Genomic DNA, 25751 nt, shown 5'->3' on the forward strand with positions numbered 1-25751 from the left:
ACTCACCTATTAACACAAAGCACAAAGTAAAACATCTGACCCAACGTGCCCGCAAAACAATTTGACCCATCTTCCGTCACATCAACGGTGAGTATGCTGTTCCAGTGCGCGTTTGCGATGCACCAGGACGAATGAATGGATGCTTGGATGGGTGTTCAAATATCAATCTTCTCTTTTGTCAGGTTATTAGGATTGTTCTAATCTTGCCCAGCCTTGTGATGTGTCTTTGGGGTATTTCTTGACATATAACTATGTATATGTAATGAGGCAGCAATGCAAATACAAATACAAGAAAGCCGGGGCTACATCGAAACACGCAGTCCTCAAAGTCTTTCAATTAATTAGCGCACATCACCTTGGAAGACCAGTGCAGTCCAACGCATTGTCCTGTGAGCCTAATTAATCTCGACTTTGGTGAGCAGCCAACGGAGAGGGTGGACAGCCTCCTTCTGTCTGAAACCTCCACAACACTCCTTCAGAATGAACCCACATCCAGGGTGAACACAATTACCAGCATGTCCCCACAACCATACATCCAGCATCACACCGCAGGCACAGTAATTGCTGTGCCTAGAATTGCAGGGAAAAATTAGAAAAGCTGTGGAGGGAAAGAGGTGATTAATTTGCTTGAGGAGGAGGTCGATGGCGATGTAAATCACTGCACGTCAGCGCAATTTAATTTCCCTGATTCCCTCGGCCTTGTCTGCCATCACAGCCTTGCTCGCTGATTGGTTAGTGACATAGCAGAGGAGGTCATGGAGTTAAGGGCACCAAGCACACCTTAATTACAGTGTGGGATCCTGTGCAGGACCTGTGGACCTCAACACACCTTCACACTTGTTTGCTTGTTCCTAAAAACTCAAGGGATGGGGGATCAGGAGGACAAGTGACATGAAAGATTGGTAAATCAGCGAAATCTTTATGAACTGTGCTCATTAGTACATTCAAGGCTGATCACACTTTTTGTTTTTGTTTTTTGCTCCTCAGGCTCTGAGCTTCAGCACATTCAATTGGAAATTAAATAATGTGCTACATTAAAGTGTCTCAGCTTTAATTTGAACGGGTCTGTGTTCAATATAGAAAGAACTTTAGAAAGATCTATCCCTCTCAACACAGTGCCCAGTTTTGTAAGGGTTTCAAAAGTAATTGGACAGATTCACATTAACTCAAACAAATCATTTGCAATCCTCGCAGTCTGTGAATTTCTGCCCTGCCCTCTTCTGAGAAAACTGCAAAGAAGAGTGTTTTCATGCACTGAGAGGTCATCTTATCTGTGGCAAGCCAAGGCAGTCGATGGGTAGCTGAAGACTGTCCCGGGGGTTCATAGTTGCAGAATTTAGGCTACACCTTTCAAGACACAAAGCAGTGAATATAGAACATACTCAGAGAGAGACAGAATGTTACTATGGAGATAGTTTTTCTGTTTGTGGAATGACGACACTACCCCGAAAAAGCTAAATACATCTACAGAGACCGGAGATAGCTAGACTGTTTTTGGACGCCATACACTGTGAACCTTTTGATCTGTGTGGCGAACCAGAAGTCTCCTCAATATTGAGCTCTTACAATAAATGCTTCTGCTTAAGACATCCACGGTCTCCGTCTTCCCGAATCAGCGTCAACTCCATCAATTTTTCCATCACAGTGACTCCCTCAAGTCTTTCACCCAGACATAAGCAGACAGAGTTTCACTGAAGCCACCTTCAGCTCGAACTTGCCGTGGGGACACTCTAACTCTTTAACCTGCTCTTCACCAAGTGGAACACTGCTCAGCTGAAGAGAGATCAGGTCGCCCGGTCGAGCACACTTCCACCTCGCCACCTTGAAAAGCTCTAAGGTGGCTCTGAGCACACAGAATGCTCCCGTATAGCTCTGCATTCCAGAACTTTGCCCATTTCTTTTCAGCTGTTTCAAGACATGAACCACGCAGACCACGAATCAAACGTGTTCTCAACAGCAGGAAAGTCTCCGGAGCATTCCGTGGCGCCTGGGTAGAGCGTGCAGGAGGCTCCGATAACTCCGTTGCAGAAAACAGAGCTTTTGTTTACAGTCAACAACACGCCCACTCGCTCGCTGTGAATTCTCTGGAGATCCTCCTGCTTGTATGCTCTCATGGGCTAACTCGCATACTCTCCGCAGATTTGACTAGGGGGGCTGGCAGGAAAAGTTCCGGAGAATTTCCAGAGCAGCCTCTGCAGACATTTTCACATGTCTCAAATCAGCTTATGTGTGTTTTTGTGAAATACAGCCAGTCTACCAGGTTGGTTATTTTTTTGATTTCCTGTGCACACACATTTTTGTGTAGCCAAGTACTGATTTAGGCAATCCAACTACCTTTGATATCTCCCTGATAGATATTTTTTATTTATTTTGTATTTTTTTAATAATATCTTGGATGTACATGTAACCTCTTCATTACTTGTATTGACGCTCAACTCTGAGCCATGTATGTGCTTCGTTGGGCATGACCTAACAAAACACAGCTGTCCAACAGACATTCAATAACAAAGTGTGCAATTACTTTTTAGCCCCTAGACCCTGAAGAACGAGAAAATGTTCAACCGTCCAAATACTTGATAACATTAACTTTAACTCATAAACTGAACTGGCATATTGATGGAATAAGCCTCAGTATGTGATGGGATATGAATGTAACAGCTCTCTTGATTTGGAAGGAATGAAAAAAGTGAATCAACTGAAGATTTTATCTGGATGCTTATGATAATAAAGCATCACTCAAGTGAAATGCAGCAATAGCTTTGACATGCTTGTTTATTTAATTCTCTATCAGAAGAAAAAAGGAAGAAAAAGAAAACTGAAAAGTGTTTTACCTTTAAACAGGTTCACACTTCAAACCTCACCCGCTATATTGACTGTCCAGAAAATGCCCTCAAGGAGACTTTGTGTGTATTAAACAACATCAAAATGCCTACTGCAATCTATAATCCTGTCCCAACCTTTTACACCCTATTGTATCAGTGAGCTCAGCGGCTCAAACACAAGTGCTGCTCCTCTTTGTTGCTAAATAAGACCTATTCAGCAAGGTTTAGCCACAGGAGTCAAGCATACAAAGCAAACTATTCCTGGGGAACAATTAAGCTGTCCGCCAAACCAGTGTAAGGTCATCTCTCCTCTGGCCCCTATGACACTTCCTGCTCACACCTGGACTACCATCACCTGCCAATCACCAGCCTCCCTATAGGCTTACACTGCATGGTGTTTTTTTTTTTTCCTGATTATAACGTTATGTATTAATTCTAGCTGAGGGAAGTTTGTATATAACCTTCACTACAAAGGTTGAATTAAAGTACATTTCTGATTTTTGTTTCTGTTCCACCTAAATTTAGATGAAGACACAATATTTTGAGAACTCTCTTGTCGTGCCTGGGAAGTACAGACTCGCAGGTTGACTGCAAGCTTTTGATCTCAGGTTTTGCATGTGCTGTAATACATCTGAACCTAATCCTAAAATAGACACTCATTTCTTGGCATAATATATTCATAGTTATTTCATATTTATTCATAGTATGTACAATGCTATCATAATGCTGTATATCCAAGGTGCATAGAGTGAATCCTGTCCAGAGCCCCCAAGGCAGTTTTATGAAACAAGTGGAAATCCCTGCTTCTCTGAAAGACTGACAGAATGGATTGTGTGGAGCCGCTGGAGGCTCCCAGTCGCAAAATTAAAGGAGGACCGGTTAAATAGAGAAGAGGGCTTACTGACAGATTGTACCAAGTCATTCTTCTGTCACAATAAAGTCTGAGGTGTGAGTCAAGTCCCAAGTTAAGACAGCAAGGCCTATAACATAAGTCATAATGTTACACAAATCATGAATGTGTATTTATTTGATGGAACGAAACAGTTCATTAGTCCATAACGAAAAAAATTTGGAGTCCAATACAAAATAGTATAGTAAAAGTATAGTACAATCATGAATTTAAATTAATGTATGAGTAATAACAATCTAATGGTATATTATTGTTGCGGTCAGAGGGGGCATTTTTCTGCATTGGCTATTTTATTTTCAATAGATCTTCCTGATTACCTTTATTAGATTTTAATTTGGGGCTTTATAACAGTACTATTACAGTGTAGTGTTTTTTATTTACTATTTCTTACACCACTGCTTAAAGCCAAACATGGATGGAAAATAAAACTGCTCTTTACTCTGTATTACTCACATTATTAATTCCATCATCAATGTCTGACCCTCCCTGTGTGGCTACAGTAACATTAATATATAGCACTGAGCAGTAGTAATGTTTGTGGTCGACACAATGGATTACCCTGTACGCAACTTAATGCTGAGTTTCCAGCCTCATTTAACTTTCTAGCTCGCTTAAGTTATTTAGCTGTTAAACTAATGCTAGCTTTGCAGTAACTTATCAGCCTCAGCCAGTGTCATCAGCCTCAATGACACAAACCAACGAACACACGCACACTCGCGCACACACACAATCTCTAATAAAAACCGATGCACAAACCAAGGCATGGAGTCCTAATGACCTGCGTCGTGTGTTTGTGAGGGTGTAAAAGTGTGTTTTGAATTAGGGAGAGGAGAGGCAGATGATGAACTAACGACAGCTGCTAATAATTACAGATCTGTAGTGTGGAGGAGTTAATGAGGAGCCAAAGCCTCCCATGATGCACCAGTAATAATGAATGAGGAGTGAGAGTGAGGGGGGAGGGAGGGGGCGAGGGTGGGAGCTGTCAGTTTGAGGGGCCGCAATGCCCTTTGGTTTCTCTGCACTCTGGGCATGTCAACGAGAGAGGAGCCTTCCCAGAGGAGACTTGTCTCCACACTAATGAAGATGTGACAGACCTCCGTTGCGTGACTTGCAGAGTACAAGGAAAAGGGAGGAAGGAGAATGAGGGAGAAGATAGAGACAGCTCATAAAAAAATGAAAAGGCACTGAAAAGCTGAAAGGGTCCTAAGACCTTCAAAAGAAATGAGTCGTTGTCAGATGGAGGCAAAACTGATTAGACAGTTCAATGATGTTTTCAGAATGTTTCAACCGCTGTAGACGTCAATAAGAAAAATGACTGGTCTCCTACACATACATCACATGCTGATAAACACTAGATGTATTAAAGAGATGATGTGGCCCGTGGCACTCAAGCAACAAAAAAAAGAAAATTGAAAAGAAATTGGAAGTACTCACCAGAGAGCTGGTATAGCTGGGATCAGAGGTGTCATCCTGTAGGTAGCGTGACAGGCCAAAGTCGGACACTTTGCACACCAAGTTACTGTTGACCAAAATGTTTCGCGCAGCCAGGTCACGATGGACGTAGTTAATTTCGGAGAGATACTTCATCCCTGCTGAGATGCCACGCATCATTCCCACCAACTGGATCACCGTGAACTGACCATCGTTTTGCTAGAGGACAGAGAGGAACAGAAATGTCAGTTTGAACAGTTGTCCAGGTCTTATTTTTGGTATAGTTGCCATAAATAAGAATAGCTCGGGGATAGAAAGTTTTCAGCAAATGCTAACATATCAGCCTTTGACAACAACAAAAATCAGGGCTTGATTGTTGCAATTATAAATACCAACAGTTTGAATTGGATTCTCTATAAGGAAATGTCAGTGTAAAAATACATGATGTTCGTGCCACTTTCTGCTGTTTTATACAGACAATGTTCAATGTTAATTTCTTTAGAAATCCGGTTTGTATCAGGACTATCCTCCAGAATGAGAAAAGCACTACTGTATTGTCATACCTAGTATGTATATTATCAACCCACAGATAATTGAGTTTGGAGCTGCCTTTTTCATTGCAAATTAGGTTAACTTTTTACAGGCTATTCTCTTTTTCTTTCTCCCGCTTTTGAAAAATCAATTGTTCTTTGTCATCACAAAATCGCCATCCTGAGCTCTTTTTTTTTTAATCTTTCCTCTTCATGTACAGAGTAAGAGTATACTTCCCGAAACCCATATATTGTTCATTGTCGGTGTTGGAGCATTGTTCCCTCAGGCATGAAGGCATCCATGTATGGTGCCCTTACCCCTGTGCGAATGCTCTGAAGAGCAAGCTTTGAACCCCCCGAAACACAGTAACAAATAAGAGGGTAAGGGAGATCGATGGAAACACAAGTCGGATGTGGCGGTTAGCAAAGCCAACTTCAAAGAGCCTCTTTAAACCCACCCTAGATCAAAGTGGAATAGAACACCAATCCATGAGATTGAGGGAGGAAAAAAAAAGCAAGTTGAATATTGATTGAGCTGTATGTCTGCTCAATCCCGACTATAAAAGAAGGGGTGAAGAGTCCATTAATAGTTACCGGCTGAAAGTGAGATCATGTTAATTGTCATGAAACGTACACTCAGTTGGCACTGGATAGAGTACGAGAGCTCATTCCAGTTCGTATTGGGAAAAATTCTTTGCATTAACTCCTTTTCTGAGACTATTCAATGATTCATTTCCAATTAGCTCCTCAGTCCCATAATACAAGGTTTTTATTCAACTCCTGAATATATATTAATAAGACCCCATTTTCCCAACTTTGTTAGACATTGTACATGTATGTTTAGAAGAAAATAAAAAAGACTCACCCTGAGGAATGAGTCAAGAGCACCATTCTCCATGAACTCTGTGACAATCATGACAGGACGGCTCTTTGTGACGACGCCCTCCAGACGGATAATGTTTGGGTGGTCAAACTGGCCCATGATCGACGCCTCGGACAGGAAGTCCCTTCTCTGCTTCTCCACGTAGCCCGCCTTCAGGGTCTTGATGGCTACATAGATTTCCCTTTTACCAGGCAGCTTCAAGCGGCCCTTGTACACCTCCCCGAACTCACCTAGAAGGGGAACAGAGAGAGGTGCACAGTGGTTTGCTCTGTCGAAAGCGAGAACGGGTCTATTTTTCATCATGAAACTGTGATCACACAAAAGCTTAGTAGAGTTGATTAGATTTAAATCTATTCATTTATCAAAGCTTATTTGCATCCCGTGTCCCTTGGCAGAAATATTACCCAAAGAGCTATTATAGATCTTGATTTAGTCTATATCATGCATGAGTGTTTTCCAATAGTCCTGAAGTGTTGCTCCTTCATGATATTCTTAGCAGAGTGAGTCCCCTGACTCACAGTAGTCATCTATTCTAAAAGTCTGCCAATGTCTTCATATTCGCCACTAAAATAATATGAGTCAAGCACTATCTGGTTAATATCTGGAACTATTTTAATAAATGATCACCACTGTGATGTCCTGCAGAGACACCACACGGTGAAATCAACAGACCTTTAATTAGTTAGTCCCCCTGCATCCTCGCCCCTATCCTATCTCTGTCACTTCCTCACACCTAGCTTGCTGAGTGGGCCAGTCCACAGGAGCTGCTCCAAGCCCAGTCTCATTACCAGGACTATTTTAGCCTCTGTGTGAGCCAACAAATATTGTATCAGCATGTCCTCCCTGCTGTAAAAAAGAAAAAGAAAAAAAAAAGTGTCTTTGGTCTTAAGGAAAACAAGATGTTGGAAATACACAGCCATACTAGGCTTAAGCCAGAAAGATGTCTTGCATCTATTTTGCATGTAAAGTTAGAGACAAGGGATGATGTAAGGGGGAACATGTCAGGGAGCAACTCTAATAAGATCCAAAAGCAGAGAAGCACTGGGAATAGGCTGCAATGCTCGAGTTCTTTCTAATGCCATTAGGTCCCAGGGTAGCTGGCCTATATGCTGCTAGTGCACTTGACACAGGCCCCTCACATGTTCCCATCTGATGTCGCTGCCAAAAGGCCTGGACTTTATGACCTTGAAAAGATTCAGGCTAAGCTTGTTTGCATGCCAGCACTTAGAGCTAATGCATGAACATAACAACCCTCGTTCACATTCACCTTGCATAGGCACGCACGCGCGCGCGCGCGCGCACGCACGCACGCACGCACGCACGCACGCACGCACGCACGCACGCACGCACGCACGCACGCACGCACGCACGCACGCACGCACGCACGCACGCACACACACACACACACACACACACACACACACACACACACACACACACACACACACACACACACACACACACACACACACACACACACACACACACACACACACACACACACACACACACACACACACACACACACACACACACCTCTTAAGATCCATTAACCATACCTGCACCAATGACTTCCTCGATCTTGACAGTGGAGACATCAATCTCCTTGGCAAATTCTCGGACAGCTTCGTTTGGGTCCTCATAGGTAAAGGGGTCAATGTAGATCTTCATCCCCGGGGAGCCTGAGAAGTGGGTCGGGCAGCCCAGTGGGGAGGGGCAGTTAGACATGTCGGCTCGCAAAGAGAGTTCTAGAACAACCAAAGTGCTCAATGAGCTTTACAGAAAAAATAAACTGTCCTCTCTTTTTCCTTGGATAACGTCTTGTTGGTAATGATTGATGAATATAATTACCCTTCAAGTCATACCTTACATCAAACAAGCCCCTTTTTATACAGAAATCCAGCTATATTACCATTTGGAAGACCCCCTGTGCCCCACCCCAGTGTATGATTTTGGAAAGAATGCCAGCATCTAAAATCACAGGCGCGACACGTAGCACAACTATGTCAGCGTCCTGCCCCAGCATGCTGCTCTCTGTTTTACAATGACATCTATCTGGCTCCATGACGACCTCCACTGCCGACTTGAAGGGCTACCATGTGACACAACATGACTTACAATCTCTCAACAACTGTGATTACAGATAACTCCATTTGCTCTATGGTCCTCCGTAGAGACGGACAGGAGCAGTACAATATGCAAATGAATATGAATGCATATTGTACGCATTAAACACAAAAGGTGAACCAACATCAGTTACGAGTCTAGCAGACAACAAAATGGTGGTTTGATGATTCTGTAGTTTTAAGGGGGGAAACAGAAAAAAATTGAGACGGGGGGAAGGATGAAAGGATAGAGGGAGGGATGAGGGTATATAGAAACAGTAAATGTAGACTGTTTTTTTTGTTTTTTTTACCCTTTTATCCCTTACCCTAGCAGTCTCTGCTCTTTGATAGTTGTAGAACCAATTTCCCCACTGCCTCTGCCTATAGGAGCTCATAAAGAGATAAAACTGCCGCGCTATCAACTCGCTTTTTATGCCGTTCTGCGATAGGTGAGCTCAGTTCACAGACCCGGAGATGTGTGCAAACGGAGGACACGCTTTCTGTGTCGACAGACCGGTAGGGGAGGACTGCCGAAAAACACTTGTAAACAATTCAACACACACTGCCACAAGGCAGACATTACAGCGAGTAAACAGACGTAAAATCCTCATTTCGTCACTGACACCCAAGGGCAGCCCTCATTCTCAGCGCTGTTTAGTCGAAACCTTGGCAGCCATGATTGGAATAAACCCATCTCATGTCAATTCATGGCTACTTAATAAACCACACAGAGAGGGGGAGGGGTCTCGAGAGACTGGAGGAGGATAAGGTCTGGTCTTGGAGGGATCAAGGTGCCTCACCTCGCTCCTGACTAAAAGCTGATTCCAGTTACCACACTAATTGTCTTGAACCCTGCCTGCGCGGATGTAATTGCTCATTAGAGATTCCATACAGATTGGATTCCAGTTAATCCATCCGAGGGTTTACAGCTTTGCATTCCATAAAGTCATTCTGTTGACAAGTGTCGCCGGGCCGCTCGCCCAGCGAAGGTGGGACTCAAAATCTGAGCTGGGAGCATTTACAGTAAAGCATTTGTGAACACAGTCAAAATCTTAAGCACATACGTGCACACGTCGGTGTACGGGCACGTACGCAAACCCATTACTTTCTAATTCCCAGTCCAGAGCCAACTTTCATGTATAATTTAAAATGCAAACAGTTTATCTCTCTACCTTCCTCTGGTTCAGTCCTGGTTAACTGGACTCATCTTTTTATGGCCCTTCAGATGAAAAATAGATTCCTCCTTTAATATTTCATTGGTCCTTCATCCGAGTGTATAAAGCAAATGTTTCCAAACGTCATTTCTATTTTTACCCAAGACAAAGCACAGCTGCTGCAATGACTCGAGGGCATACAACAAATACTATAATTTCATACCTTTCTAAATTAAATGGCCGAATGAACAAACCGATTAATTTAGGGAATTTGGATTATAAATGTCAACAAAATCCCTAAGCTATGACACAATTGCTCAAACAGATAAGCGTATTAAGTTGACTGGCATTACAAATTATAGTTTACTTCACTGCACTTAACCATGTTATTTTCACCAATGTCCAACATTTACCCTGCTATTAGTCTGCCCTGTTTGTTCACTGAATGTCCCTAATGTATCCACAAATCAGCCGTACGGCAGTAATGCTTACATTAATCTATTACTGGCAAAGGGTACAATCAAATTACTGGATCTACTACACAGCATTTACATATTGGCTAAAGACAAACCTCAATGTCAGTAAGTCGCTTCATAAATGCTCATCTATTTAAGTTAAAGGAACTCTTTCATAGGTTAGCCTTTCACCAAGGCAACATAATTACTTCTAATCCCATTTGCCTGACTATTTTGGTAATTTAGCAATATCAGTAGATAGCAATTATACATTTTATATGATTATCCACTTTGAGAAATTAACATAAACAGTTGCAGGTCACTGTGTGCCTATAGTGAATACATTCCCATTTCATGTCAGTCCACGATGCACACTAATCTATTCTGTGGCTATGTGAATATAATGGATTGCGTTATTTCCTAAACACAAACTAATTATCCATCGTTTGATGTTTTTTTTTCAGACAGACACTGTGGCTTATTAGTATGGAAATCACAAAAGGGATCTAAAATTTTATATGGTATTAACAGTCACATTGGTACAGACAATAAAGTGTTTGTGTGGGTTTATCCGGCTTGTGGTTCCTTCTGCATGTCTTCACTTTGTGAAGATAAAATTCTCATCTGCAAAGAGTGAATGACCTACAAACTTGATGAAGGCAAGGACAAACGTCCCATTAGTCTACAGATGTTCTCATCAGCTCAGTTTATGTCATGGTTCATTCCTGGAATCCACGTGCATGAAAGCTTTGTGCAGAGGATAGAAGAAAAATAAATAAATAAATAACATGATGTCAACATATTTGACTTCTAAACATAACTATATCTGTTAAATGGGCCTTTGAATCCCAGTCCAAATTCAGTACGAGCAGCAGATGCTGAAGCACAAACAACAGCTGAAGCAACAAAGCGACAAACAGGGTTCGAACAGTGGAAAATGTGCTGGTAGTCCTATGCAGAGAAGCATCTGGGCATACAGTAGACAGGCAGTGCTCAGAGATGTCTCTCTGTTAATTGGCTGATGTTGACAGACTGTTGGTGTATGGAAATTAGTGAAAGGGAATAGACGTACTGAGGAAAACCGTAAATGCCTTAGAATGCAATGAGGTGTAACATGGTGAGGGAGTGAACACTGGTGATAATGAGAATTAAAAAACAAAACAAAACCCACAAGCAGCCATTTATTCCCCGTGTGTGTTCATGATAGTGTCTGTTCCAATCTGTTGGACATTACATCCCACCCGATGTTTGGTTCAATACGAAATGTTAGATCTGACTTTTCATGGGAACCACGGCCATTTAGCGACACTACTGAATTAAAAGGATGAGAAGCATCCCACTTGACGCATGTCAAGTTTGGGTGGGCTGGAAACGAGTGGGCATCACCTGGAACAATGAGCAGCTGGGTGAAAGCCAGCAGCACATTTTTGGGAGATTCGTCCAAAACAATTGGCTGAGCGGCGCAATTTTATTGTTGCGTTGAATACTGTAATTACGGAACTGTCAGTCAAGTCTTGAGAGAATAGAAGACAACAATGCATCATGGGGTGGGGGATTACTCCATGAGTGTTTGCAACGTGCAAATTGAAGTATTAAACCTATGAATAGGATCCCTTATCAGAGTTTTATTTCCTCTTCACTTCAATTGACGTATTTGATGATTGGAGCTGCAAAAGTGTCTGATCTTTTGTTTACGTTCGCCACTTCTGTTAATTGCATTTCGTTTTCTTCAAAAGATAGCCGGTGACAACGCTGACTCTTCTGTCCAAGCAGTTTTAATGAGCGCCCGGCTGCTGAAGCTGTGACACAAAGTAACAGTGTGTTGCTGTGTTGGGTTTGACAAAAGCCTATCCCCTCGAGTGAGCCCCTTTCTCAGACTGCTAGGTCGACAGAACATGGGACATTCATTTGAGGTACAAAATTCAGACACACCCTGTTGTGTGTTTGTATGTGTGTGTGTGTGTGTGTGTGTGTGTGTGTGTGTGTGTGCCACTAGGCTCCTTTCCCTCATCAGTCAGCGCCAGGGGAGAGCTTAAAGCACGACTCAATCACGTCTATCGTAAAGCCCTGAGGGATGACTGTCAGTCAGTGTCACTGTGTAAAGAAAAGGAAATGTAATTTACGTCCATAGACGCCTGCGGCCTGAAATAATTCTCTTCTACCTTCACCTTCTTTTCATCAATTTATTGAAGGAGTACATGCTTTATGCACATATCCCATGTCACACAGCACATGATATGACAGCTGCAAAGTACAGGACAAAAGAGAAAATGGAGTTGTAGAAAATGTAAATAAAGTATGTGAGAGCACTCAGGGAGCCCATATCTCCACTTAGTCATCGCAATCCTCTAAATTTCTCATTTTAACACTCGGACAAGGTCAGATGGTTTCGAACTGCATCTGGATTGAAATAAACATGATGATAGATGGTCACACTAATTGGCCGATGGGTGCTGTTGATTTTGGAGCATATCTAAATCCCGCCCGGGACTATCAGGGTGACAGCAACGTTCACGTTAACAAGTCAAGTTATCCCTCAGAGCACATGCATGTTCACTATGCTAACGACAGAGAGGACAACTGCAAACAGCATTTTTTTCATGCCAACAATAGCAATTGTCTGTTTTACCCAAGAGAGCAGTGTGAAAGCGAGGAGTGCTCACTCTACAGCCACTCCTGAGGACAACTTAGTCCCCAGACTGCAGACACAGCACACATAAAAAAAACCAACAACAACAAAAAACCTAATGCTCGACTTCGAATCTCAGTCAACTGATGATTTGATTTTTCAATTTTCACGGGGCAGCCCTACTAATTTTGTTGCAATTACACCATGTGCTGATAAGTTAGTATAGGATATGTGCCGCCTGTTTAGTATTTGGGTCCTCTTCTCAAGCTCTAGATAGCTCATCAGGGTGTCCCTTTTCACACATCTCTTATATGTCCTATGAGATTGTTCTTGTCTGTTAACCATTTTTTGAATACACTGAACTGAACTGATGCAAAACAGAACATCCCTGCAAGAATCAGGCACATAAAACAAATCAGCATGGTGTATCAAAACACAACTGAATTAACTGTTAACATTTTATTATTGTTATTAGGGTCCTCTCAAGCATTTTATGTCTCAAACATGATAAGATGAGATTAAAATGTATAATAGAGATTGTAAACAATTTTTTTTGTAATTTGTGTGAGCAATACTGACACATTTAGTTCAAGAGTCATGGAAAAAAAAATCAATCCTGTTAATAAACAGACAAATGAGCATATGGAGACCAAATGTGGGGGAGAAAAGTAAGCACTAGCTAATATAAGCTCTGAGTGTCAGAGTGGACTCACCCCTTCCTGTGCTGTAATGTTGCAACTTGTCGCTGTACACCGCCTCCTTGGTGTATGCTCTTTTCCTGAGGGAGCAATGAATATTGAAAGAGAGAGAGAACTTGATATATGACAGGATGAGAGGAAGTGTAAACAAGGCCTTATTACTACTGTTCATGGTTCTCTGTATTGCCCAAAAATGAAGTGGCTGAAACGGAATCAGCTGCAGAGGGTTAGCAATGGTAAATTAAGTTTATGAAATTGGGCTGATTTTAATTAGGCCTTGATAGGATCTCTCTGCTTTTCATCTGTCTCCTCTGCCTCAGCATCAAAAGATCCTGGCCCTGTTTGATGAACACTCTACTTGCCCACATTTGCACACAGCACAGCAGAAAACTCGACTTTCACACATCGCAAGCTGAGCAAGGTGGGAATGTGACCACGTGACCAACTGCAGCCACTTTAAAATCCGTTTGACTTCGGTAAATTAACAGGGCAACGTAGTAATTGTTGAGTTCTCTATGGAATTTGTTATTTCGTCTCATATCAAAACTCAAGTCAACTTGGCTTTCCTTTCTGTAAAAAAAGATTTCTATTAATAAACTCTCTACACAAAGATGTGTCAGGTACGGAGCCCGTGAGGTGACATTGGCACTTTTTTTAATAGAAAAATAGTTGTTTGCTAATTCACAAGCGCCATTTAAATAATTTGTGCGTGGAACCTACTTAGGTGCACGTTCCCATCTGCATTTCAGTTCACAGTTCGCTAGCCCTTGGCAGCAGCTCAACTTAAAAAGACAGTTAGGTGCACTAATAGCCTACTTGTTTCAAATACATATTAGTCAGGCACTAGCGAACTGTGAACCGAAATGCCTATGGGAAGGGGGGCGAGCACCTCAGTAAGTCGCACGATTCACTAAGTCCAAAATGCAAATTACTTAAGTCGTGCGCACAACTTACTTAAACCTCGCACGAAGTTTATGAAAGAATCACGCCCATGTCATCTCCCAGGCTCCGCAGAAAGGAGCTCACATGCTTTCCAAAGAATAATCAGTGGATTCAAAATCACTACTGTGTAGCAGACTAGTTTCAACGCATTTTCCAGATATATCTGTGCAGACATCATAACAAATTGTGTTACAATAGCTACATCAGCAAATGTGGAGCCAGACAAACGTATTAGATAGCATGGTGTTCATATTATTATGTCCACCCCCTATATATTCTACATGCTCTATGCTTTCATTACAGAGACAAAAGTGGACTGGAAAGTGTGTGAAGTCGGGGGTCTGGAGTGAAATTATTATTATTATTATTATTTATATTTTGTTTAATTTGAACAAATTCAGCCTTGAAGTCACTAACTTTGCAGTGTTTCTTGCATGTGTTGCAAGAGAGAGGAGGGAAAATGTGGTTACCTGCTGCACACGATGGAGATGGCGACAAGGGAAACAATAAAGACGACTCCTGCTGCAGCTGAACCTGCAATCAGAGGAAGCTGTTCCCTCAGCTCCGACTTGAAGTCATCTGTGTTACACAAAGAAGAAGACAGATGGACAGACATTGAGAATGGCTTAGGTAAGGCTCAAGGACCATGACCGTGTCTACTGGAGCGTGTGTGCGTGTGAGTGAGTGTTTGGGAGGCAAAGAGAGAGTGATGGGAAGAGGAGGAGGCAGAAAAGAATGGTTAGGCTTGGTGTTCTGATGGATAAAGAAAACATATAGATCTCTCTGCTGGAGGTGGCGACCGAAATCCGGTGAGCTTTAGCGAGACTCAGTGACAGGTTGTGTTTGATAAACCAGGAGAGAGACAAAGACACGGAAAATGAGAGAGAGGCATACAGCTGATGGTAAGAAAAAGCGAGGTGGATGGGGGGTGGGGGAGGACTCTCAATCTTGTCTGACATGCCTGTCATGAAATGAACAGACAAGAAAATGCACCTTGGATTGTTGTGTCTCAGGTGTTGAAAAATAAGTCACCACTGCCAATCACACACATACAGCCCAAACTTTTTTTTTTTTAACAAAACCAGAGCCTGTAGTTCAAAGGACAGACTGCCTAAAACCACTACACAGCAGAATCCTTAGTTATCTTTGTGTGTCCCTGTCGTCCTATGACCTTTTATTTTTACCGTTGAAATGAACGATTTAGCACGCTGCAGGAAAATCAGAAGCTTCTCAATGCAATCGCCCATGCAGAATGGGCCTATTGGATTAAAGTGATAACAGGAGAACTAATGCATCTTCGGAGCCGGGATGTATGAGGAAACTCAATGTGACAGAAATTGCTCACTCTCAACTCGCTTTTTCATCAAGTATGTTCCAAGCAAACACTGTGACTGATGTTCCAGCCACTCGAGTTTTGCAGGCAGAATTCCCGTTCTCTTTTGATGCATATTTGGTGCAAGAGGTCCAGATAAATCTCCCCTTCATCCGCATGAGAGTGTTTTTTTTTTTCCGCTGACAGCCTGAAATCCCAAAACTAGCCTGTTCCGGGGGGTAAATAGGCTCCTATTACAATCAGTTAATTCTCAAAGCCTGGGCCCTTTATAGAACCGTAACATCAGTCAACTCACCGAGGGACCAATCTCCTCCTCTTTTTCATCACACCTGTCAATCAAGTCGGCACTGCTTGCGGGTGTGTGTGTTTGAGTGTGCAGAGGTGGCAGAAGGACACCTCGTGGAGGTGTATGAAAACGTGCTACAGGAGGACAAACGGGACTACATGTATTGAGAAAAGACATGGGGGGGGGGAGTGAGGTGGTGCCTCGGCGGTGGAGCAGCTCAACAGGGACAGAGGAGACTGGCAGGAGGAGGAGGAGGTGGAGCCGTGGGTGTGGTTGTCCACGGTTCTTTAGCATCTGCCGCTAATTGCCATGACGAATGTTGTGCTGTGGCGGCAAGCCAACGGATGGACCGTAACCGGTGTTCGTGCGCGAGAGCGTGGCGCGCATGCTCGTACCTGCACGCACGCATGGGCGTCTGAGGGAGGGATAACTTGCGAACGTGAGGTAGAGCGAAGGGGTCGTGACTGCGCGTCTACATCTGTTCTGCACAGGTGAATAGCCACAATAATCACCTTCATCATCATTACTATCCTTCCCATCTCGCCCTCCTTCAAGATCATCGTCGTCTCATTCTTCGTTATGTTCATTAACACAATACAATGTGGAAATGTCACTCCTGTCTGCGACACATTAGGAACTATGGCCCGCACGTGCACAAAGCAGGCTCATAGACCCTGCGAGTCACAGTGAGGCAGCGCTTTGGCAAATCTTTACTCATCCAGTCAAATGTTTAATCCACTCAGACAGAATCATGCTGTGAATCATCCATCCAGACTGAATCATGCTAGCACTTGTTTCCCTTCCCTGGCAAGGCTCTGAACAAGTGCTCCATGAAAGAGTGCTATGCAAACCCACCATCACCAACTTTGCACACTTACCTCCTTGCACTTTCATTGATTAACATGGTCCCATAACCTTGCCAGTGTAGCAGGTGTTGCAAACCCCTCCTCACCCCCTTCCCTCTCCAACAATCCAAGCCCCACCCAATGGCAAAGAAATTTTGCTCATCAACTACTAATCACAGCTATGCATTCTGGGACAGCGCTCCAGCAACAGAAGGGCCGGGTGAAAAACCAATTAGCAAAGCATTTTGGATCAAGCACAGTTAGTTGCACAAACAAAAGACACTCAGCGTTCCCAAATATTCAAAGCACACACACACACACACACACACACACACACACACACACACACACACACACACACACACACACACACACACACACACACACACACACACACACACACACACACACACACACACACACACACACACACACACACACACACACACACACACACACCCAAACCTGACCGTGAAGGAAATTAATTTAGCTGTAGAAATAGAAGTGCAATCAAACATTGCGGTTCCCTTCTGTCTCCCCTACTAATAATAATGCCACAACAAATACAAAGACAGACGAGAGTTTTATAAAGAGGTAGGGTGTGTGTGCGTGCGTGCGTGCGTGCGTGCGTGCGCGTGTGAGTTAGAGAGAAAAGGCGAGACAAAGACAGATAGAGAGAGACTGAGAGAGCTGTTTCTCCTGGCTCGGCGATCCTTACCATCTGTGAGGGTTTGGAAGCACATCTTGCTGCTGTATTTGCCAAAGCCAGCAACAGTCCGCGCTCGCACCTGTACCACGTAGACAGTGCCCGGCCTGAGGCCCTCCACGCGCGCTGTGTTAGTTTGGCTCCGCAGGATGGTGGAGTTAATCTCTGCGTGGTCCTGAAAAGAACAACAAACACCGGATGCAGGTTAGACTTGACTAACTGAGATGTTGTCCCCGGGAAGTGTTGAATCTCAAAGTTAAAAAAAGAAACAAAACTTGGTAAAACAAGATCCAGTGCTGGAACCAAGAGTAGGGAGGAAATATAGTTAAGTACTAATTAATAACACAGAGGAGGGATTGGAGCAGTAGATAGCAGAATACAGAAGATAAAAAACTGGCAGCACAGGATAGCGAAAGGCTTTTTAAAAAACGTATGTTTTCAGGAAATGCATTGTGAAATGTAATAGTTACCCGTTTTTACCTAAAGTTTTAACAAGGCTTTGGTCACTTTTGACCTCTAATCACAAACACCGCAGCAAGTATACACACGTTAAAATACACTCAAAAAGCACACCGATCACACAAACCGCACAGTGTCTCCTGTTCACTCAGTAACACTCACGCACACAATATGGTAATTAAAGGCAATCATTTATTGCAAATCACACAAGAGTCGTACTTCTGAACAGTAATACCATCACATATTTGTCTCTTCAGAAGTGTATTATGAGGCAGTTTGATTACCCAATGAAGTTTGAACATTACATCCTCTAGTTTTGTCGACTGAAGTAGGTTAATTTTTAGATATGACAAGAAGGAAATGAAAAGAAAGAAAAAGGTCCTTTGTGCAATCACTGTTTGTTGTGATGTTCTAGTTAGGTATTTGCCCTCTTATTCTCACTGAAAAGGTTTATTTTCACCCTTGCACAGGTCCAGGCATCTGTGTAGATGTGCATTTTGATTATATGCATCTGTTCAGCATGTATGAATGCATACATCTAGCCATCCATTATGTAAATGTATGATTTGGACCATTGACTCTGCCCCTCAGATCCTGTATCTCAGTCTCTGTGGCTCAAGAGAGCCAGTCAGGCAGTCTGCTGTGGTGTGGTTTGGGGCTTGCTGGAGGTATCTGCTATGGGGGATCAGTAATTACTTAGGCCTGTCACCTTCCCATAACCCAGAGTGAATATGACAGCCAGAAAATAAGACTGCACCTACACTACACCCACTGCTTTAGGCTGCTGATGGCTCGCAGCAGACGTGATGGAGAGGGCAGTGAAAAGGAAAAGGGGCTAAATTCCCTGTGTCAGTCAAACTGTAAATAGAGGCAGACTGTTTTTAAGCCTGGTAAATCTAATATTGTTTAATGCTGGACCACATCTCATAATACATGTATGAATGAAAAATAAAGTTGTCAACAGTGTGGAGTGGAAAAAGCAGATAGGCGAGGAGGAAGCGAGGGAAGGGGGAGGAAGGAGGAGGATGGAAGACGATGGCAGGAAGCGATAAAAAACTCGAGGCAGAAGCAACCCACATCGAAATCATTATCCAATCTGATTGGTGTAATTGAATCATTCCGGTTGCTCCATCACTGAGCATTCGAGGTAAACACAGTTATGAAATCTATCCCCCCCAAACACATACACACAGACATAATCATGTGCGCAATCACATTAGCTCTTATTGGACACTCTGGGCTTGATGAAGACAAATGTTTGGATTTGGGATGGGAGAGCATCGCACCAACAGGGTTTCATTCTCTCTCTGAGAGGAAAGAGATGTTTGAAAATGGAATGCAGCGTGTAATTGGTTTAGAGAGTTCAATCGTTTTACAGACCTTTTGTCCATTTGATCACACAATCTTTCATTTATCCAGTGAGCTGCATACAAACACTCTGAAACTTCAAATTTAAGCTGCAGCTTGTGCCTTTGAAAGAGCTGCAGAAGTCACAATGCCCCGTGAGACACTGGAACCATAGTCACCTATTCATCTGGTATAAGACATGGTTCAGTGCACATGGACCACTTGGGGTCAGGATTTGCCTGCTCCTTCTATCAGTCACTGTATTTCTCAGGACCATACCCCCATCTGTTGAATTTGAATGGAGGGACAGGTGAGCAGACAGATGGCAAACCGCCAAGGGGGGAGCATCCCTTTAGGGAACACCAGCTAAGAATGGTCCTTCCATGCTGCCAGTCAAATAGGGATTATGTGTGACAGACACACACACATACACAGACACACAACTAAAATGAGCTGGCATTTGGCTCTCCAGCAGGTTACGTGAGAGCCAATAAAAGGCCATGCCAGGAGGGACTTCCAGCAATGAGAGGTCCTCTCCTGCCGACAGTCAAATGGGGATTAGGAGGACCACACCCTAACTTGCTAAGTAAAGACAGAGTTGCAGGTGGGAAAAGGCAGATGGTGGAACAGCCAATCAAGAGCCTTGCCAGAGGTGACAGACTTGAGGCACTGCGGGAAGTTTAGTTTCTGCCGCATTCTGTAAAATCACTTAAACAAACCTGAATGGTCGTCGTTAATAAATGCATTTTTATACTTACTGTCTCAAGATGATTTACATAATCACGTATGTGGTATGAGTCACACTCACATCTTTTCTTTTTCCTTTTCATTTACTTCAGCATGGAGCATAATCTTCCATCTCCCGTCTCTAAAATCCGATGAACTTGCCCTGTGAAATAACCTACTGTACCCCATTTACCCAACTACTGTACTTAGTCCCGCACCACATTGACAACTGATACACTTTTTGGATGTATTTAATTGGACCACATTTTATAGGATTGGCTACATTAACTAAAATTGCTACACAGGCAGTGGAGCTATTATAATCCCTTTGTTGGATCGCTGCAGTACAATACTTGTACTTTGTCTTACCTGTTAAAACTCTCAATTTATTTCTTGTAATTGCCAATTTCCCACCAATTGCCTTTGCACTGCCAGCAGACCGCAGAACTGTCTTTGAATTTCCTCTCTGCCACTTTCTGCCATTTTCCTCCTTATTTCTGAAGGCTTTTTGGTTTAGTTTTTTCAGTCAAAGCCAGTTACTATTGTTGGCCTATACGGGCCAGTACAGCATTATATGTGATATTGGACTATAAATATAAACTTGACATGACATGCCTGTATATATATATGTATGTGTGCGTGCGTGTGTGCGTGCGTGCGTGCGTGCGTGCGCATGTTCGCTTCAAAAACTGCCAAGCACCAAAAATGGACAGCATGGCCACCTGGCACAAAGACAGACATGGTGGGATACCATGTGTCCTCTTCACAGGCTCACACACATGCGTGCATGCAAATAACAGACACACAAAGGGGACGAGTGGAGGGAGCGTATGAGGGAGAACATTCTCGAATCATGTTTGTAAAGTTGAAATGAAAGAGATAAATCTCCACCATTAATGCTCCTTTTTAAAAATGTATTGCCTGAGGTTAAAAAAGAAAAGGGGGAAACAGGGCTAACAATTTAAATCTCACAGTCTACATGGGTTTTGCCAAATGCAAATAATTACCATAATCTAATGGATTCTAATCTCACGGTAAAAAAAGGGTGATTATTCTACATGATTATACAGTGCTAATAAAATCTAATATTAAAGACCATGAAAGCCTCTTAATTGTTTTTCAAATAATTTAAATCACAACCTAGTAACAAGAAAGGAACAATGTATTGAGATGACTCTTTGGCCCCGTTCAGACCTGGTATTACTGTAACATCCACCTCTGGTGATCCGATCAGAAGTGGACAGCTCTGAGTTCAGGTGTGAAGGCCTCCAACATGCACTGAGGACACATTTGAGATCCAGTGACTCCGAACACATTCGCAAGTGGTCTGGGCTGCTTGTAGCCACATTCTTTTAGCTGTGTGGACGCAAATGTGTCCTGGGCCACTTTGACGGACCGCCCACTTAGCCGACATCCTCTGACCCACTACAGTTCTTAATGAACCAAAAGAATTTTTACACTCCTCAGTGTTTCCAATACACTGATTTATCAGCGGCCACCCACACAATATTAACACTGAGTGACACACATTGATTTGGTTTATTTCTTTTCTGTCAGTTTTTTGGGGGGATTTGGTCAGACCTTCCTGGAATTCTCTTTTCCTCTCTCTCTCTTTCTCACGCACGTTTTCGTCTTTGCAAACAGAAATGATGTACATGTCTATTTGCATACAGAACAGAGAAGTGAGATTCGATCAGGAGTGGTCACTGGAGAAACATATGCATTTGGATGGCAGGTGTTAGATGACGTACTCAGAGATATCCAACTTTAATCGGATAACACGAGACGGAAGTCAACACCAGGTCTGAACAGGTCCTTTGTATATCTTCCATTCACTTGGAGACTAACAAGGAGGGCTGAGTGAGCATGGTGGGAGACAAACCCAAAAGGAGAGCGAAAGACAGTCCGAAGGAGGGCGTGTGAATAACCTAGCTAAGGGAATGAGGGAGCGCTGCACAAGTCCTGATTTCCACAGGTTCCACTAAAAAATGTTAAAAAGTCTGCACAACATCCATGTGTGTCTGCAAAAGTGTTGTGGTTGGCTCTGGGAGCTGGCAGCGGGAGAAGAAAGGAATAATGAATAGTTTCTCTTGGCTTCTCTTCTGAGGAATTTCTAATTGTATGTAAAATACACAGGTGAACTGAAGGTGCCAGAAAAAGCAGATGCCGCTGCGGTCAGAATGCTTCAGATTCTGGTGACGTGCTGTGAACTTGCAGTTGCTCTTGGATTCCTCACATTGCAGCGTAACAGTACTGTTGTCATCCAGAGAGGATACACCTGAACTGCTGCTGACACCTCCACACAAACACCGACGCCAGCTCACACATACACATGCTCTCTCTGACACCAACACCCACAGAGCCATCAGTAACCAGAGCCAGTGGCGGCTCCGCACCAGCCTTAATGGAGGGCCTGACCCGAAATTTTCAGGAGACCTGAGGAAAAGGTTTGGGCAAAATGGAGAGCATGAAAGCATGGTATCCTACTTTTCTCCGCAAACCTTAAACTCATTTCATCTTGCTTCCCAATTTATAGGGTTCTGGGACCACTTACTCCGTAGAGAGAAGATTGTTAAGTGACCAGCCGTCAGCACTCACTACAGCTTTCAGGGGAATTTTTGAAAATGCAGTCTTTTACTATCATGCCACTACAGCCTAAACTGTTAGATCTTTTTTTCGTCTTCAAATATTATAATCAAAATACATATTCCCAATGATCTTGATTGATGTCTACGTTGACCATTGTATAACAAAATTAAATTTCTCTGAAATACAGTACTCACCTTAAAGAAGAAAATAAAAATTCCTTTAAGGTCTGTCAAAATGTTCCATTGCAGTGACGAGTGACTATTTGGTTCAACTATAACCTTTTGTACTTGCCGTGTAGTGGCAAATGTTGACACTTTGACATTAAACCTGCTGCATCACACATAACTACAGTATAAACGGTAGATCAAAGCCAGCAACAAATAGTTACAAAGTACATTAAAACCTTAACTTACATATTATCCAATCAGAGTCTAACTGGATCCAAATGGATCAAATTATTAGTTTGAAGAATTGAATTTAACTGTTAATTTTAACTTGTGTTCCAAAGTTTTAGAAGACATCATAAGGTCTGCTTGTGATCTCATAGGGCATCATGGTGGCGCAGCAGTTAAGGTCATATAGCTTGTTAACACAATGTCCTCAGTTGGAAGCCATTTAAGGACCTTTGTCCAATGTCATCCCGCACGTACTCCCTGATCCATTGTACGGGTGACCTGTCAAATACAGGCAACCATGCGAAAGAAATAACAACACAAGCCTGTCTCCAAGAATCAAAACTTTGTGGCCAAAAAAACAGCATTATGACAACATTATGAAAAAAGACGCCAGGTTGTCTTTGTCTTTGTATGATCACCCTGAGGTATTACTTAACTGCGTGAAAATGCTACACTGCTGGAGAGGTTGCCATTATTAATGTGTGTAGGAGGCATCCTGTGAGATGGAGTGTATGGAAAGACAGCTCGCTGCTGCGGTAAGGACTCGCCGACTGTGCCAGGAACGCTGAGACAATCAACTCCAGAACCACAACAGTGTGACTATGCTCAGACTCTTTCAGGCATCAGTGGTGTGGATATAGATGAAGGCAAGTACAGTTACATTTTTTAAATTGCATTATACTGTACGTTACCCATGGCATTGAGTGAAGCTGGGAGTGTGCACAGTGTGTGTGTGATAGACGTGGTGACATTCCTCCCTCAGTGGTCACCTTTGATGATGAAAAGGCCACATCATCACTTTATGGATGCGTGGAACTTTCTGATTTTCTGGACCTTTCAAGCTTTCAGGGAATCCATGGAGAGCTGGCAGGACCGACCTTGGTGGATTGCAGTTAAATTCCCTGCTTCTCCGTATGCAACAAGGAAGCTCACATGCATGCTAGTAACCCACACAAAACTGTGTACATGAAGAACTTAAGTAGACTTTTAAATGTTAACAGGTATGGAGATTGCAAGAAGCACTTTTTTATTCGTGCCTGCATTCCATTTCCTGTCACAAAAATCAGCTCTCGTGATACACTGGTCAGCAGCGGCTGTCTAAAGAGAAAAGTCTGTTTAGAACCTTTAAAAAGCCTTGTCAGGTCCAACCTAGAGTGCGAGAAAAGAAAAAGGACCACCAATGTGGAAATCTCATCTCCCCAACCCAGTGTGTCACAAAGCAATCACTCTGACTCACCTTCTGTTTGAGTGTGAGATAGACTGTAACACATACAAGGGGATAGGAATTTGCATCAAAACAGAGGTAGACAGAGTGGTGTGCAACCTCTCTGTCACCTGGATCATCCCCAGTGCAATTAATAATCTTGTCCTTGTTAATTCTCTAATTTGTAATTATGCTGTGCTCATCTATTTGTGTGAGGACACGCTACATAAACATCAATAGGATTAGGTGTCATTGATATTCATGAGCTAATGGGAGGCTGCATAAGTGTTATTTACACGACACTAAGCTGTCTGGCAGATAAGGTTTCTCAGGGCCAAGGCAATCGGATTCAATTCCATGACCTGTGCAATGCCAGAGGGGGAACAGTGAGCAATGCCGCTATCATTGGATAACTTTGCAACCGCAAACATCATCTAAAAACACGATTGTTGTCCTCTCTATTAGAAAATGCTAAATGTGACAAGCTGTATTCTTAGGCGGGGTTGTGAATATCGATCCAGGAACCTTAGCCAAGATGAGTTTGTGTGAAATGAATAAGGGAAGAAGAAAAACATTTATAAAACTCTATTGATTTTTATCTTTTATTTGGAACACATAGCTTGGGCTTGCACCGTGTCTCAGCTTAAGATGACAAAGGCCGGTTAGAAAAAAAATGCGCATGGCCAACCTTGCTATAGCTATCGATCAGCTTTAGGAGGACAAACACGGGCCCAAACAAAAAAGCTGGAGTCTCCGATCTCTCAGTATCATTATGCCCAAGGTTTTTCTTTGGGAAAAGCCTACAGGTCAATACTGAAGCAGCATAGACGCTGTGGGGTAGGGCCAGGGACTTAATAAAGCAGACTTATTGTGTGTGAGCAGACGGGTCGATGTGACCCCCCCCCCCCCCAGACGCGGTGCATTTTCACAGCGGGACAGGTTGCCGCACTGTGCAGAGTGGGCCTGGAGCAGAGGTCAACCTATTCACTTCATCAGCAGCAGAAACCAAAGAACAGTGGGAGAGACGGAGTGACCACAGTGAAAGAACATATTATCAGCCCAGGGGACTCTATTCACAGATATCTGGGAGAGCTCCAGTTTTGGGAGTTTACTTGGCATGTGCAGAGTTGGTGACAAACCTGAAAGACCTTGCTCCATTGCAAATACATGTGAAAACTGTAACCACTTACAGTTTACTGTTAATGCAATGAGACATACAGCCACAAAATTAATGCAATTCCAATTCCACACACACACACACACACACACACACACACACACACACACACACACACACACACA

General features: G+C 43.0%; 1 protein-coding gene across 8 annotated transcripts in view; it reads right to left on the bottom strand.

The window, feature by feature from the left end:
* Positions 1-25751, bottom strand: part of LOC118311152 (ephrin type-B receptor 1-B) — a 157971-nt gene that overhangs the window by 16704 nt on the left and 115516 nt on the right. For 4 of the 8 annotated variants that reach the window (XM_035634732.2, XM_035634731.2, XM_035634726.2 and 1 more), the window contains 6 exons: positions 17742-17904; positions 15030-15138; positions 13633-13697; positions 8136-8324; positions 6559-6806; positions 5167-5382 (listed from right to left, as the gene is read on the bottom strand). In XM_035634732.2, coding sequence (XP_035490625.1) covers positions 5167-5382; positions 6559-6806; positions 8136-8324; positions 13633-13697; positions 15030-15138; positions 17742-17904 — 990 coding nt within the window. The other 4 variants (XM_035634730.2, XM_035634734.2, XM_035634733.2 and 1 more) reach the window with 4 other exon arrangements.

This window comes from Scophthalmus maximus, chromosome 5 (assembly GCF_022379125.1).
Source record: "Scophthalmus maximus strain ysfricsl-2021 chromosome 5, ASM2237912v1, whole genome shotgun sequence".
NCBI lineage: Eukaryota > Metazoa > Chordata > Actinopteri > Pleuronectiformes > Scophthalmidae > Scophthalmus > Scophthalmus maximus.